We start from the raw sequence: 18,269 nt of genomic DNA, 5'->3' as shown, positions 1-18,269 counted from the left end.
AATAAAAAGTAACACATGGTGGTAAGTGTTACTAAGAAATTTAAAGCAGGGTATGATGACTAGGGAACGATGTGTAGCAAAAAAGTCTGCTGTTTTATATAGCGTTCAATAAGTGCCTCATGAAAGAAGTGATCTCCAACTGTAAAACTGAAGGAATTGAATAAGCCTTGCAAATACGTGGGACAAGAGCATTATAGGCAGGGCAAACGGCATTGCAAAGGCCTTGAGGCCTTCAGGCTGGTGTGCTACAGATGAAGAAAAAAGGGCAGTGTAAGTGAAGCAAGAGACCGAGGCAATAACAGTGGGAAATGGGACTACAGAAAAAGTGGGCCAGAATACATAGGACCTTGTGTGATAAGTACAGGGGACCAAGGACAGGAGCAGGAAGGCTGCTGCAATCTTGCAGCAAGGGATGATAATGTAGGACCAGGGTGGTAGGATTCTGGATATATTCTAAAGGTGATATCAGTAGAATTTGTAGGATATGGGCTGAGAGAGAATGAAAAAAAGATAAGAATAGCTTCAAGGTTTTTGGCTTGAGCAAGTGAAAGGATAGAGTAGCCTCTAGGTCTGGGAGGGAAAAATCAGGAATAAGATTATAGATAAAGTGAATCTGAGATTCATGTAAAGACAGATGGATACATGAATATGGAATTCAAGAGAGAAAAATAGGCTAAAAATATAAATCTGGCAGTCATCAAATTAGAGATGTTGTTTAAAGCCATAGAACAACTTTGCTGTGAGTATGCACTGAGAAGAAAATGGACCAAAGACTGAACTGTAAGGCATTCTAAAAGTTAGAGTAAGTACAGGAGACTGATATGCCTGTGAAGGAGGACAAAAATCAGGAGAGTATAATGTCCTGGAAACAAGAGGGAGTGATAGACTGTGCCAAATATTGCTGACAGGTCAAATGAGAAGAGGCCTGAGAAATGACTCTTGAGTTTAGCAACACTGGAAACTACTGGTGTCAAAGGTAATTTTGGTAGAGTAATGGTGGTAAAAGCTTGATTAGTTGGACTCAAGAGATAATGGAAAGAATGTTTTCGTATTGGATATTTGAAAATGAAAAAATTATTTTAATTACTTATATATATATATATTTTTGAGACAGAGTCTTGCTCTGTCGTCCAGGCTGGAGTGCAGTGGTGCTATCTTGGCTTACTGCAACCTCTGCCTCTCAGATTCAAGTGATTCTCATGCCTCAGCCTCCCAAGCAGCTGGGACTACAGGCACGAACCATCATGCCAACCTAATTTTTGTATTTTTAGTAAAGACGGAGTTTTGCCATGTTGGCCAGGCTGGTCTTGAACTCCTGGCCTCAAGTGATCTGCCCGCCTCAGCCTCCCAAAGTGCTGGGATTACAGGTGTGAGCAACCATGCCCAACCTAATTACTTATATTTAAATGACATTTAAAAAAATTTCTAAAGCCTATTCAAATTGTTATTCAAAACAAAACAACAATAACATATTCAAAATTAGATGCTTTCAAGGATACCACCCAAAGAAAAAAATATTGATTTTATGAGTCTATATATTCTAATAGATTTCCATACTCCCACTTACCAGTTCTATTTTCAGCGAAGTAACATCTATCAAAATAGTAAACTTCTGGACAGCTGCCAGTCCTTTCAGGAGTGCAATTACCCATGTATCCACATGCTGAGCCAATGGCCAGGATAGCCAGTCAATCATTCTGAAATTGAAGGAAAATGAAACAATCATTATTGAAAATATTTTCATTTAGTTAGTGATAACAAGAGTTACAGTAGATAACCACTCACTTTGTGAATAAACATTTACTGAATTTGCTGGTGAAAAGCACTGATCAAGATGTAGAAGTGAATGTAACAGGTGCTTGTTCTCATGGAATTTCCAATCTTGTAAACTGACAGTTTCTCATATCCAACATATTTCCATAAAAAGAATTTCTGATAAATTATTTTGCATAAATACAAAACTTAAGTCATATCCAACATATTTCCATAAAAAGAATTTCTGGTAAATTATTTTGCATAAATACAAAACTAAGTCTGTAAATATTGTAATGGCTTCATTTTGCACTAATGAGTGCTTTTCTTGAAAGAAAACTCATTAAATTACGCAATTTGGTGAAAAAAAAAAAAAAAAAGTAATATAGGATCGGACAGAGACACTCCCTAAAGTTAGATCTCTACCACAATGAAGATTGATACAACTCTTGCACAAAGCAACTGAAGGTCGGGTGCAGTGGCTCACGCCTGTAATCTCAGCACTCTGGGAGGCCAAGGCGGCTGGATCACCAGGGGTCAGAAGTTCGAGACCAGCATGGCCAACATGGTGAAACCCTATCTCCACTAAATATACAAAAATTAGCCAGGCATGGTGGCACGCGCCTGTAATCCCAGCTACTCGGGAGGTTAAGGCAGGAGAATGGCTTGAACCTGGGAGGCGGAGGTTGCAGTGAGCCGAGATCATGCCACTGCACTCCAGCCTGGACAACAGAGTGAGACTCCGTCTCCAAAAAAAAAAGAAAGCAACTGAAGCAAATGTTCACATAATTTGACCTAGTAGTCCTATTTTTGGGATTATATACTAAGAAAATAGAAGGGGGAAAAATGAGTTTTTGAAGCCAGAGTGACTGGTTTAAAAAGCTCAATTCATCATTTATTAGTTAGGGGACCCTAAATACCTACATAGATTATTTAACCTCTCTGTCTGTTTCCTCACCTGTAAATTACAGATAAACATGCTTATTTTACAGCACTGTTGTGAAGATTAAATGAATTAATCTATAACACTGGAAATATTGTGAATGCCTCTCTTCCACCAAATGTTAATACATGTGGCAATAAATAAATACCTTGATTGTACAAAATGTAAATATAAATACTAAGGACATAAATACATTACTAAAACAACAACTACTATGTTAAAAGGACTGACATCTTTTTTCTTTTTGAGACATGGTCTCGCTCTGTCACCCAGACCGGAGTGCAGCAGCATTACTTCGGCTCACTGCAAAGTTCGCCTCCGAGGCTCAAGCGACCCTCTCTCCTCAGCCATCTGAGTAACTAGGACTACACAGGTGTGCATCACCACAACTGGCTAATTTTTGTATTTTCTGAGATGGGGTTTCGCCAAGGGGGTTACCTGAGCTGGTCTTGAAATCCTGGCCTCCAGTGATTTGCCCACCTCGGCCTCCTAAAGTGTTAGGATTACAGGTGTGAGCCACTGTGCCTGGCCAAAGGACTGACATCTTCATTGATATGGTTATTTTCACAACAGTTGTGTTATATAACTATCTACATTAACACTCGGATGTTATTTTTATTAAGGTTTTTGCTTTTAAAATTAAAATGTCCATTCGGATATTAAGAGTGGTCCCAAAGTCCAAATGCATGTTAACTACAAGTTATGTGTATGTTCCCTCCATTCTCTACACAAACTTTATTTCCATTCTTGTTTTTCTGGCCTTTTCCAACAATGATGGTTACAACTGATTAACATAGTCCTTGACAGCTATTCCACATCTTCCAACTATTGTTGGGGTGATTCTCATAAAATTTTGTGGCCATTCTACTTATACAGAGCAGCAAAGCAGAGACACACGTGCATATGTGTACAGAGGGTATTCACTGTAGCACTGTTTATGGTATAGAAGAACTGCAAACAACCTAAATGACTGTCAATAAGGAAATGGCTACTATGGTACTGATACTATGGAACACTATATAGAGTTTTAAATAATAAGATAGATGTACATGAATCTATCCATGAGGAATCTAAAATGGAAAGAGCTGAGAAATTGTTGAATTAAGAAGGAAAAAAAAAACCACTGCAGTTTTTTTAAAAAACAATTTTAGTCTAAAAGAAAATCATGTGAATATATATATATATGTAAATATGGACATAATAAAGATGTAATCTAGAGGCAGTGTATGTGTGAGCACATCTTGGCTCTGTGGATTCTTTGCATCATGGGAAGTCACACTGTCAGAGTAGAACCAGACACTCACCAGAATACAGGTCTCAAGGCCAGAACCCCCTTAAGCTCAGCCTAAAGAGAGTACTGAGAGAGGGTGAGAGCGCAGAGAGTAGAAAATTCCACTTGGTCATGGCTTTTCATTTTCCTTCATTACTCAGTCAGCCTTTTTCTCATCCTTTCCATTTCTGCCTTTCCATCTCAAAAGCTTCCATTCTTTACCTTATTTCATGTATGCCAATCTCCTGACCAGCTATAAATAAACTTTATATCAGATGTTTACACAAATCAGAAGTTGCTGTGGTCTGAATGTTTGTGTCTCTCCAAAATTCGCATGCTAAAATCTAATCCCCAGTGTGTTGGTATTAAGAGGTGGGGCCTTTGTCAGGTGACTAGTGAGTGGGATTAGAGGCTGAAGGGGGCACCCCTGCTCTTTCTGCCATGTGAGGACACACAGAAAGCTCCATCTAAAGGAACAGGCCCTCACCAGACACCAAATCTGCTTGACCAATTTAATGGAAAAAAAAAAAAAAGTAATATGGGATCTGATAGAGACACTCCCTAAAGTTAGATCTCTACCACAATGAAGATTGGTACAACTCTTTCAGAAAGCAACTGAAGGCTGGGCATAGTGGCTCACGCCTGTAATCTCAGCACTCTGGGGAGGCCAAGGCGGCTGGATCACCTGAGGTCGGAAGTTCAAAACCAGCCTAGCCAACATGGTGAAACCCGATCTCTACTAAAAATACAAAAATTAGCCAGGCATGGTGACCTTGGATTTCCCAGCCTCCAGAACTGTGGGAAATAAATTTCTGTTGTTCATAAATAACCCAATCTAAAATCTATATTTTGTTACAGTAGCCCAAACAGACTAAGAAAGCATTCATGAAATAAATATTTGTGTATTATATAGCAGGTACTGTGTTTGGTGCTGAGAATATAACAGTAAGATATGGTTTCTGTCCTTAAAAAGGAAAGAAAAGTTAGGAAATTTGTCAACAATTACACAATTATCAAATAACAGTACTGGCATTTAAACTAAGCTCTGCTAGCATAGAATACAATGTTTTTTGCCACACTTTAATTATATTTCAGTTTCGTTTCAATTTGATTGGACTTGCACATGTCTGAGGTTCTTCTCCAGTACAGGCAGGCACTGCAAGATAAGCTATTTTTATGGTTAACTATAGGAATCTTATCCACCATGTATCAGTGATTATCAATTTGAATTCTAAGGACACTTTCTTTTAACCCTGGTATACTGATTTAATATCTTACTATTTAAATAACATTTAACTATATACTTGTCATTTATGTACTCCACGACCTGTCTCCTCCATTAGACTGTGAGATTGAGAGCAGTAATCTCTCATATACCTTTGGATCTTTGGATTCCCAGCACTTAGTGCCTGGCACTGAGTAAGAACTCAAATTTGTTAAATAAATGAAAGCATTTCTTTATATAGCTAAAGAAAAGTACATGCAACTTTAAAACCATAACAGTAAAACTGGCAAAATTATGAAAGACACCAAGATTGGTTTAATTGTAATTTATGGAGAATAACACCAATTTCCACTTTTACATGGCAGCTTGTGGGCTATAGGCAGTCTTCCCTTTTATTTGTTCCAATGTTTTAAACATTGAGAAATTTCACACAGAAAACTGGACTTCAGGCTTCTTTTGAAAAATCAAATCAAACAAGACTGGATTCCAATTTCCTTGTATTAACAGACAACTGGAGTTGATGATCAGTTTTCTCTTTTAGAAGGTACTTACGTATCCCATTCCCTATCATTTCACTTATACCTGGCCTATTTCATATTTTAATGTTACCTGTTTGGTCCTGGTATGGTATCTACATTTGCATTTGCATTTCTATGGATTATAGAAAATGACTGTAAACATGATCACTGCTATGTTTGGGAAAGTACAGTGCACGGGGAGGTATAAAGTGGGAAGTGGATGGTAAAAACAAATATCACTATCCCTTTCAGTTACATTTTCTGTATAAGAGTAATTACTTCAGGTAGATTATGGGTAAATAGGATCACGCAGGCCACATTGGAAATGTAATACAAAAACTGAGTCACAACTCCTCGTAGAAAAAAAATAAGTAAAAATTAATTCCCAAATACATCTTAAAAAAAATTCCTAAATTGGGTACTATAACTGTTTCTGAAGAGGCTGGAAAATTAAGAGGACTGAATGCCAAGAAGTGGAATATGAATTCGACTTAGTAGGCAGTGGAAGTCACTACAATGTCTTAATTAGAAGAGAAAAATCAGGAGTCCAGATGATTGAGATAAGAAAAGTAAGCCACTGCTAGCAAAAAGACCAACTAAAAAACTGTGCAATGAGGAAAGCCTGATTTCTTCAAGGTAGTGGGGATAGAATAAATGTCATTTTAAGAAATGTCCTAAAGAAATAATCCAAAGGACTTATTAATTATGTTAATCAAAGGGAATGAAAGGATGGAGTTGAAAATTGCTTATAGGTTTGTGACCAGATATCTAGAATTAGTGTGAATTTAAGTAAAAAAAAAGAAAAAATAAACACCAACATCAGGCCATGAAGATAGGTTCTGCCTCTAAGAGAGTGACCCTAAGTGAGAAACTTGACTACCCTGGTTTGTTTCTTCATTGTTGACTATATCATAACCGGGAGCCAGATTTAAGTTCAAATACTGGATTCACTGTTTATTACCTGAACGAGCTTGGGTAAATTATCTAACCTCTCAGTTTCCTCAACTATGAGATGGGGCCAATAACAGTAACTATTTCAAAAGACTGTGGTATTAAATAGTTTATGTCATGTAAAGAAAATCTGCTACTATTACCCTATGCAATGAAAGTGATGGACCAACTAATTTCTAATTTCACTTCCAGCTGTAAAATCTGTAATTCTCTGAATCTGTTTTACTAGGAGGAAATATAAGTTATAATACATTCATCCCAAAGAGAAAGAGACTTTAGTGCTGTTACATTCACATTGACAAAAGTGTGCTGCTGCTAAACAGGGCACAGAAGGAGTTACATTATGAGGAGATGAACAAGATAACAGTTTCTTAAAAATGAATGAACAACGAGAACTTCACATAAAGACTTGGAAGTCAACCACATACAGATCAGAACTGATAAAGAGATGATAATAATGGGAAGGAAGAAAATAAAAAGAATAGATACAGAAAGAAATTCCTAACAGTATGGTGTCAGAGACAAAAATTTCAAGAACAATGAATACAAAGATATCAAGGAGAAAATACAGATTATCAAACACAGCAAGTGGATCATCATAAATTAAAAGCAATGCGGGTAGAGGTCACACAACAGGAAAAACATTTACATAAGAGTTTTCTCAAACATACAAAGCACTTTCACAAATCTCGAAAGTCAAACAGGGAATGAATACTATGAAACTGGAAGTAAAAGTTACAGATAAATTGATTCAATCATGTTTAAGAGCACAGAAGAAAGAAGAAATGCTAGAAGAGGAAGACCTTTTTAAACAATGAAGTGAAAAGGGGGATAAGGTGGAGAAAATCAAAGTCCCCAGAGTTTGTATTACAGAGAGTGAAGTTAGTACAAATGCAGCTGAGAACTCAATATGAATACCTCAGTTTACATGTTACCTTATAATTATAATTTTATAACAGGGGCACTGAAACCATTTTGTCCAAATCCTTATATTGTATGTAAATGTGCTTAATATACACACACATGCAGGAAAAGAATTAAAAAACAAAAACAGGCAGGTATTAAATAAGAACAGACAGACACAAAAAACTCAATTAGAAAAAAATAGTCATTGAAATAAAGAAACTCAGTAACTAAGCTCTACGATGAGCACCTTTGAAGAGAAAATTAGTGAACTATAAAATAGTATTGATATTATTCCCCTCAGATTTCCACAGGTTTGCTTCTTCGCATCCTTCATGTCTTCACTTCACGGTTACCTTAGTGAAGCCTTCTTCATCCATCTTATTTAAAATTGCAAACCACTTCCTCACAACCTGTCCCCCTTCCTGTCTACTCCTATCCCTCTTTTTGTCTGCTTTTTTTTTCAAACATATATCACTATCTAACATACTAAATTATTTTACTTATCATATTTAATCAAATCTAAAAACCAATTTTAAGAGGTATAATTAGCTTATGTACCACTAAGGCAAGAAAAGCCATGTCAATTTAACTAGGACATGAATGACTAGGCATTTCTACATTTAAACATCTTTGAAATTAGAAGACATGTTGGAATCAATGAAGTGTGTTATTAAATTACCGTCTGCCTCCCCAACTAGAATGCAAGCCTATAAAGGCAGATATTTTTATCGGTTTGTTTGAGGACATTTTGAACACTGCCTGGCACTCATGGTAAGTACTCAATAAGTGTGGTTTGAATAAATGAATGAATGACTGAATAAAAGTGCCAAAGTGCTAAGAAGGGCAAATAATATTAAGATTATACCTAGAAATGCAAGAATAAAATTATAGAACATCAAGGATAAAGAGAACATAAAAGTTTCCAGACAAGCTGACTACTCACAAAGGAATGATAGTCAGATTGACAGCTGACTTCCCATGAGCAACAACAGATGGCCAAAGGTAATACAGTATTATTTTTAAAACGCTAAGAGAAAATGGCTATCAAATTAGAATTCTGTATCTTGCCAAATCATCTATTTAAAACTGAGAAAGAAAAAAAATTCAAACAGGCAAAGGCAAAGAGTGTATTACACATTAAGCCTGGTTGAAAGAGAAAGTAAAGTATATACTTACTAAGGAAGAAAGAAAAAAAACGCAGAAGAAAGAAATAGGTTGCAGGAAACAATAATGGGCAACGAAATTAGTGAAATACTGTATACTGATAATCCAATCAACATCTGAGTGTATAATATGTGTATATGTGTGTAAATTTTGGGAATTAAAAAAAGTTGAATTGAAAATAGATTTGTGAATTATTGGGATGCCTGTCAACACTATAAACAGTTCCAATCTATTTGGAGAATCTTCACATATGTCATTCCATGATTTTAGTTTTAAACATTCGTAAGTTTTTCATTACTCACAAAATACAAAATATTTCCTCTTCCCCAAATCTACAATTACCATTAATAGTGTCATGAAGAAGTACCTGCAAAGGGCTTGGGTCATACTTGCATCTTTTACATTTGGATCCGTAGTAAGGCTCCTGATGAGAACTGTAATCATCTGAAGAGGAATATGCTGCACAAGGCTTGCCAATGCTACAGAAGGTTCAAATGATGCATCTGTTTTTTCAATTAAAAAGAAGAGGGAACATGGCAAGTAGGTTCAAGTATTTAAAAAGAACAACACTTTACAAAAAAAAAAAAAGTAATTGCAGCAAAGGTGTTAACTAGGAAGGATTATTATGCTACACCCTCATGGGTAGACTCTTAATTTACAAGGAATGTGAAATTACAGGAATGAAAGATTAAGAGTGAACAGCAATGATCACTCATACTATAGACAGAATACTGAAGTATATTGCTATGGTTAGTCCATAAGTTACTTTAATTTTTCATAATTTATCGAGTTATTGTGCTAAAATATTAACTTGTAAATCACTAATCAGAAAAGAAATATAAAGAAACATAAAGTGTCATTTCAACTTCCACTTCAGACCCTCCAAAATAACTTTAAACTTATTGATCATTACATCGCTCTAAGGAAGATTTAAAAAAAATCTCTTAAAGTAGAAATTAAGGTGACTTTTGGGGGCACTTAAGTATCATTTCAACTCCCACTTCAGACCCTCCAAAATAACTTAAAACTATTCATCATTACATTGCTCTAAGGAAGATTTTTAAAAAATCTCTTAAAGTAGAAATTAAAGTGACTTTTGGGGAGACTGTGTTTAAACTGTATATAAATTAAGCAAATCCAAGACAAGTACCTTTACTGTTACAGTTCAAAAAATTTGGGAAGAATCTAACAGTTATGACAACACAGGCAATAGAAGTAAAATTACAATAAGAAAAAAATAAACCAACTCAGATACTGCAAATACATCGTTTGTAATTCTTTCGTAAATACATTAAATTCATCAGAACACAGAACGTTTGTTAAAACTCCACCTTTACTTCTGGTTCTTAAAATAAGAAGAGGACACATCCCTCACAAGTTCAATTTGAACAGCCACACAGTCCCCACTGGTGTTATAAATGAAGGAAAATGCTTGTACCAAGCAGAGCGGAAATGAACATGGTTTTGAATCTTTTCAGACCTGAAAGGTCCAAGACAGAACAACGAAGGTAGAGGTACTGGTAAAATTCCTCGGCAAGAGAGCATTTTCTAGGCAAGTATCATGTGACCCTTCTCTGCTTTCTGAGAATGCAGTTCATGGGCACAAAAACAAATATTTAAATCCTCGTACTCTTCCTTCCCTCATTCTATCTGTATCCCTCCTTTGTCTACTAGGTACTGTAGACAAAAAATGTCACTAGTTAAAAACTTCATAGTTATCTGGGATAATCCAGTAATAAAACAAACTGCACAATCCATTAATTCAAAAATGAGGAAATACAAAAATGGGGGAAAAACTCATTACAAAATGAGAGACACGTACAATAAATACTATGATAAACATCATGCTACCATTAGTCACTAATGAATGGAAGCTTTCTGCAGTAGCTGTCATCCTCAAAGCATTCCAAATAACTTGAGCAGAGGCTGGGTAATTAAGCAACTTGTTTAGTACCAAAGGTCTTAGACCTGGACGTTCTCAACCTTTAAAATGGGAACGCTGCCTATTTTTAAAGTACAATGTGACGTCCTGAATAAGGTAGTGAATGTGAATAAATTTGGGATGAGGTATTAGGATTTGCTCTCGCTTAAGAATGTTTTCAGGGCAGAAGGAAAACATGGTGTGAATGTGTGTGTGCAAGAGAGATATATACTGAATTTTTCTGAGATATTCTGAAAGATAATGACCCTTACCTGTGGAAGAGATGCTTGCAAAAACTTCTTGCAGGGAAGGCAGCAGTGTGGCAGGCTCGGCCTTCCAGATGTTCTGCAGCAAGTTACTCACTTTTGTCACCTGGGAGACATATTCCCGCAGCTCTCTCTCCTGGGTGGACACGCACTGGAAGTGGCCTATCGTTCGAACCAGCTGTTGACAGAACGTGATGGACAATTTCCCCTTGGGGATGCACTGCACGAAGTCGGTCAGAAGGTCGCTCAGTCGGGCACAAAGCTGCGGCTCCGGCCTTTCACACACCATCCGTAACACCTCTACCTGCAGGAGGCTAAAGAGATCCAGCACCGACGGACAGCTCATAATCAGCTTCAGGCCGTTGTGAATGTAGTCCAGGATGGCTACATCCTTCCTGTCCAGAGAGTGGTAGCCCTGATGAAGGAGGCCCAACACGAAGGTCTTGTTGAAGAAGGACTCGAACTCTGGCCGGTGGTATCGTGCGTAGGCCTCCAGCACCTGGTGCCCCACCTGCCGCTGGAAAGGGTCCTGGCCCTCCAGGATGAGCCGAGTCGTCAGGTCAAACATGGCCTCGCACTGCGCCTCGTCTAGCCAGTGCTCCGCCGATTCCACCACCTTCCGCACAATCACCCGCTTGAGGGGTAGGGGATGCGAAGAACTCACAAGGCCCTCCAGGATCTTGTCCATTGTCGCCACGCTGCAAGGCCAGGGGATAAGGAGCGGGTGGCGGCAGCCCCGAGGTGGGGCAGGAGAGCCCCGGGGCGGAGATGAACTTGGAGCGCCGCAGCAGCAGCGTGACGGGCCACCGCCACCGCCGCCTCAGCAGCCACATTTATGGGGCAGGGAGACCCATCCAAGCCGGGGCGGGAGCTGGTGAGCCTGGAGAGCGTAAGAACCAACACCTGCGGCTAGCCTAAGGCGCCAGAGGCCCGTACTCCGCCGCCGCCCCGGGCCCTCGATCCCTCTCAGCATCAGCGCGGAGGGGCCTGTCGGGCACCCCAGCGGCGTCGGCGGGCGCCCAGGACCCGGGCCTGCTAGACGGTGGGTGGAGGAAGCGCGCCTCCGAGTTCCGGGTCAGGTGTGGGCGTCCAGGCTCCAGCAGGTCATGAGAAGAAGCCGGCCCTGGGCTGAGTCAAGAGGCGCTGTCACGGAGTGTGCTGGGATCAGCCAGGGAGAAGAGACCGAAGCGACACCCTTTGACCCGGATTTTGAAGTGCCGGCAAACAGGAAGTGAAGAACCTAGGAACCTCCGGGAAGGACCGCCCCCCGCCCCTCCGCCCCTCCGCCCCTCTACTCCTCTCTTCTTTCCTCTCTCCCTCCCTGCTCCCCCACCTACGCCCCGAGTCGTAGACTCCCTTCCCCCCGGCGCTCGGGGCCTCCTTCCCGCCCCGCCGCGCAGGTGCAGCGACGGTCGCGTCACTGGAGAGTGTGTCGAGTCACAGGCGGTCTTCCGCGCGGAGCGTCTCCGGCGGACGCTGCGCAGATGGCTGCGACTGTAGGATTCTTGCCGGCTAGTCTCCGTCGGTTCCGTCTGCGTCAGGTTACTCGTGAAAACTGGAATAAGTGCTATTGATGTGAAATCCGAGGAAAAGAGCATTTGGGGGGAAAAGTAAGGAAAACTCAAAACTCGGATTGAGAAGTCTTTGCCTTGGCTCATTAATCAAGAATTGCGCTTGCGAACCTAAATGTGACTGCCTTTATCCTGCGATGTCGGTATTGAAGTAAGAACAATACCGGCGGCGTACCTAGCATTTAGCGACCATCAGTATCAGTAGCAGGCCTCTAGCAAAGAACCAGTTAGTGAGCTTTGTACCATATAGAAAATTATAAGCCGTCCAAAAAAGTGTGAGGAGAGTAAGGAAAATGGCAGATTAGAATCAAAGTATTTTTATGCCTGTGTCATACAAGAGTACTTTGAAAATAGAAAACCAGGTGGAAATACCACAAAACTTATTGTATATGTTGACACTGAAGATGGTTTACAATAGGGAAGAACAGATGCAATCATGCTTGTTCTCGTTCATGCCAAATTCCAGATTCACAGTAAGAATTTAATCAGAGGTCTTTATATTGGAAAATATTGCCTAACTGTAGCCCCCTTCAGGCTTGGTTAATATAGTTGTGAAACTAGACATTAAGGCCCTGTAATACAGACAAAACTTTAAAGAAATAGGTCATTTAAAATGTCCCGTAGAAAAATGAACAAAATTCTGTTACTTCAGTTTGCTAGTGTTTTGTTTTTGTTTTTTTTACCAAGTTACAAACACGATTACACTAATATATTCACACGTTGATTATGGTAGTCTTAAGAGCAGTTTAGAGGAGACAGGAGCTTGAGTAAAAGGGAACTTAAGACCAAGTTGACTTGTGGGAAGATACTGAAGATAAAAGAGGATTGAGGTAATTGATCTATCAGTCATGCTAGAGACAGGAATGATTTTTCCAATAGGCAGGAGGTGAAGGTACAGAGATGTTTGTCTTTACTGGGAATAATGCCACAGTGGAAGACAAAAATAATATAGAAAATAAAATATTAAGAAGGAATTAAGTATTAAGAAGGATCGTGGATTTGAGGTGGAGTGGAGGAAATTTGGAATTAGTCTTTGTGCTAAGAAACAGGATGAAGATTGCCGAATAGTACCAGTGAAGTGATTATTCCAAAGTAGACAAGAAAAAAAATTGGTAAATTTAAAACTTGACAGATTACTTTGAATTGTCTATAACATTTTCTTGTTTCTGTTAATATTAGGTCTTGAAAAATTGAATATTACAAAATAAGATGTCTGAGAGAACATAATGCTATTAGTCCATATAAATTACATGTCATAATATTAGACTTCCAAAAGCACCATGACTCTGTATTTTTAAAATACCTCTTGAATGATAGATGCATGAAACGAAATATTAGGTTTTTATACCAAGATATTCAAAGCTTATTTCCTTCTTTTGCCACTGGTTAAAAAATGTATATAATATGCTCTTTTATAAGATTTCAGTTGAAAGTGGCCAACTTTAAATTTATTTTATAGCATAACTAAAAGTTCTGTAATAATACCATGTTCCTTTTTAACATTTTAAAATATTTTCAGAAGTCTGTGGAAGACTTTTGCAGTGAATCATGCCACTAATCATTGGATTAGTGGGTGTTATTGTAACGGGCTTTAAAATGTTGTATAAAGATTTAGTCTAAGGCCTCAATTGCAGACTACATGGTTTTACAAATATGTTAGATCTGAGAATGGAAGCTGAGCGATGGGGATGAAAGAGAAAAAGCACAGGATAAGGCGTGATTGTTTATTTAGCAACTTCTGTGTGCCTGGAACTCAATATGTTATACTTTATCCTTAGTTCTCAAAACAGGGTTTTGGAAGTAGATGTTAATAGCTGCATTTTATAGATAAGGTACTGAAGCCAAAGGAGGTTAAAAAAAAAATCAAGTCTGACTGTAGAGTCTCTATTATTTCCATCATACTATTAGATGAAAAGTGTGTGTATGTGTTTATGTTTGTGATAAGCAAAGAGAAAAGGCAGTTCCAAAAGCAGTGGTTAGAGTTGGCCAGCTGCAATAACATTATTGTGAGGTTAGTTTTCTCTTAGGAAATTTATATCACCTAATAGAATCAAACTGATTGTATAGATTAGAGAGGACTGTGATAAATAAACCATCATGTGAAGTAATTACAAATAATCCCTGACTTTATGAAATTTATGTTCATATATGTTTTTTAAGTTGTAAAGAAAAAGACTGTAAAGAAACACACCAACCACTTTGATATGGTTTTTGTTTTAATGACTTAAAATGGACATCAAGCTAATCTCACGACACTATTTCATTTAATTTTTTTCACAGTGCAGAGTGAAAGCAAGTTTATTAAGAAAGTAAAGGAATAAAAGACAATTAAAAATTAAAAATATACCATTGGCTACTTCATAGGCAGAGCAGCCTCACTACCCTATTTTAAATCTTCCAGTGCTTCTCATCTTAAAATTCAAATGGCTACTGTTGACTTAAGGCCCTCCATAAAGTTGCTCTTGTGTCTTTTCCTACCGTTCTCATTTATTTTATGTTTACAGCCTTTTTCTGTTTTCTAGAATCTAAGCTTCATGAGGTCAAAAAGAACCCCTTAATTTTATTAGTTACCTCTATATCTAGCAGTTAGAACACTAGAGTAAACAATCTATCATTTTTTGTGTGTGTGAGATGGAGTCTCACTCTGTTGCCCAGGCTGGAGCGCAGTGGTGTGATCTCAGCTCACTGCAATCTCAGCTCACTGCAATCTCCACTTCCTGGGTTCAAGCGATTCTTCCTCAGCCTCCTGAGTAGCTGGGATTACAGGCACCCACCACCACACCTGGCTAATTTTTGTATTTTTAGTAGAGATGGGGTTTCACCATGTTGGTGAGGCTGGTCTTGAACTCCTGACACAAATGATCCTCCCACCTCAGCATCCCAAGGTGCTAGGATTACAGGTGTGAGCCACCATGCCCAGCTCAATCTAACAATTTTTTGAATTAATGAACTTTTAAAAAATGAAATGAAAAACATGGTTTAAAAAAGTCATAAGGAATCTACACAGTAATTTCTAGAACTAAAAAACTCAGCAGGGTTTCAGAACATAAGATAATAGACAAAAATCAATTGTACTTTTATGTACTAGCAATGAACACATGGAAACCAAAATTAAAAATATACCATTGATAATTGCTCAAAATAAAAACTGTGTAGGTGTAAATCTGACAGTGCATGTACAGGACACATGCTGAAAACAACAAAACACTGATGAAAGAAATCAAAGATCTAAATAAATGACCATATACATGGATTGGAGGACTCACCATAGTGTAGATGTTAATGATCCCTAAATCCATATGCAGGTTTAACACAATTCCTATTAAAACTCCAGCAAGGTTTTTTTTTTTTTTTCCTTCTTCATATACAGGCAAGATTATTCTAAAATGTATTTGGAAAAACAAATCAGAGTAGTTACAACAATTCTGAAAAGGAGAAATTAAGTGAGAGGGATCATTTTGCCTGTGTTTGTTCTTACGCTGCTGATAAAGACGTATCTGAGATTGGGTAATTTATAAAGGAAAGGTTTAATTGACTCACAGTTCAGCATGGCTGGGGAGGCCTCAGGAAACTTACAATCATGGTGGAAGGGGAAGCAAACATATCCTTTTTCACATGGCAGCAGGAAGGAGACGAACGAAAGCTGAGCTAAGGGGGAACCCTGTTATAAAATCACCAGATCTCGTGAGAACTTATATCACGAGAACAGGATGGGGGAACCTGCCCGCATGATGCAATTATATCTACCTGTTTCTTCCTTTAACACGTGGGGATTATGGGCATTACAATTCAAGATGAGATATGGGTAGGGACAGAGCCAAACCATATCACTACCCAAAAATAATACTCATTGTATGCCAGGGTAATTAAGACAGTATGGTAATGGCAGAGAGACAGACACATAGATCAGTGAAATGGACAACAATAACCTAGGCCCACACAAATATACCCAACTGATTTTTGACAGAGATTCAAAAGCCATTCAGTGGAGGAAGGATAGTGTTTTCAACAAATGGTGCTGGAGTAATTGGATGTTCATAGGCAACAAAGAGATGAGAAAATCCTATAACTGGGAGAAAACAACAGTACCACTGGACTGTTCTGCTACAAGGTTTCACAGAAGCCCCAAACTTATTTGGTCAAATCTTAGTCCTGGAGGAATTCCAACCTTCCAGGGGAACCCAGTTGTTGTAATATGTAGATGAACTTTTAATTTCTGGCAAAAGGAAGGCCGAGGTATCAGAAACCACCATAATCTTGCCTTATTTTCTTTGAGAAAGGGGATTGCGAGTCTCTAAGAACAAATTGCAGTTTGTAGAAAAGTTAAATATTTAGGACACCTGATTGGTGAAGGGAAGTGGATAATAAACTCAGAATATTGGGAATAGTGGGTTTGCCTTTGCCTAAGACAAAGAGAAAACTCCAAAAATTTTTAGGTTTAACTGGCTACAGTAGGTTATGGATTGACTCATATGCTTAAAATACAAAATTCTGTATCTCAAGTTACTAGAAGAGGAGCCCAATCCCTTGTAATGGTCCCCAGAGGAAATTCATGCAGTGGAAGAGCTAAAGCAGGCCCTCATTACAGTCCTGGTCCTGGCCCTCCCATCTTTAGAGAAACCGTTCCATCTGTTTGTAACAGTAGACCAGGGCATGGCCCTTGGGGTGCTCACTCAAACCTGGGGAGGGAAGAGGCAACCTGTTGCTTTTGTCTCCAAGCTTCTCGATTCTGTCTCTCAGGGGTGATCTGAATGTGTGCAAGCAGTAGCTGCAACAGCCCTGCTGGTAGAGGAGAGTTGAAAGCTAATGTTTGTTGGGGCCCTAATAGTAAACACCCTACACCAGGGCAGGAATATATTAAATCAAAAAGCTGGGAGATGGTTAGTGGATTCTCAGATTCTAAAATATGAAGCCATATTACTAGAAAAATATTATTTGGTTGTAACACCAGATATTTGCCTGAATCCAGCCAGTTTCCTATGGAAAGGAGACCAGAACAAAGAGACATCAGATCATAACTGCTTAGATACCATAGAATACCAAGCCAAAGTTAGACCAGACCTTAGGGAAGCTCCACTACGTGATGGGATTAGACTGTTTGTGGATGGGTTATCCAGAGTGATAGATAGCAAGAGACATAATGGTTATGCTGTCTTTTATGGAAATAAACACTCATTATGTGAGAAAGGTAGATTACCTAACGGCTGGTCGGCCCAAACCTGTGAATTACATGCTCTTGACCAGGCCCTAAAGCTCCTTGAAGGCCAGGAAGGGAATGTATATACTGATTCTAAATGTGCCTATGGGGTGGTACACACTTTTGGAAAAATCTGGACAGAGCGGGGCCTAGTAAATAGCAAGGGAAAAGAATTGGTACATGGGGAACTGGTCAAACAGGTTTTAGAAAGTCTCCTGCTTCCAGCAGAGGTAGCCATAGTTCATGTAAATGATCATCAGAACGAGAACACTATAGAAGCTGTAGGAAACAGGTTTGTGGATGAAGCTGCTAGGCAAGCCTCCCTGGAGGAAGAAATTAGACTATTTAGCCTGATACCAGACATCCCTGAGGTGGTATTAAGGCCTCAGTTTACCAGAGAGGAGAAGGAAGAATTAGACAGGATGGGGTCACTCAAACTGAAGATGGGAAATGGGTACTTCCTGATGGGAGAGAAATGATAAAGTAAACCCCTGATGAGAGAACTGATGTCTGTATTACTCCCCAAAGGGAGTCATTGGGGACCCCAGAGTCTGCATGATGCAATATTTAAGAATTATGTGTATA

At 38.8% G+C, this 18,269-nt stretch overlaps 1 protein-coding gene across 1 annotated transcript in view; it reads right to left on the bottom strand.

The window, feature by feature from the left end:
- USP38 (ubiquitin specific peptidase 38) overlaps window positions 1-13,501 on the bottom strand; it is a 37,350-nt gene extending 23,849 nt beyond the window's left edge. The window contains exons 1-3 of the mRNA XM_002815171.6: window positions 10,923-13,501; window positions 9,097-9,232; window positions 1,568-1,697 (exon numbers count right to left, since the gene is read on the bottom strand). Of these exons, the coding sequence (XP_002815217.2) occupies window positions 1,568-1,697; window positions 9,097-9,232; window positions 10,923-11,604 (948 nt within the window). The 5' untranslated portion in view covers window positions 11,605-13,501. The remainder of the gene's footprint in view (window positions 1-1,567; window positions 1,698-9,096; window positions 9,233-10,922) is intronic.
- Window positions 13,502-18,269: the final 4,768 nt, after the last annotated feature.

This window comes from Pongo abelii, chromosome 3 (genome assembly GCF_028885655.2).
Source record: "Pongo abelii isolate AG06213 chromosome 3, NHGRI_mPonAbe1-v2.0_pri, whole genome shotgun sequence".
NCBI lineage: Eukaryota > Metazoa > Chordata > Mammalia > Primates > Hominidae > Pongo > Pongo abelii.
Note: the sequence above shows the minus strand (reverse complement) of the source record. Positions and strands in the feature narration are given on the sequence as shown.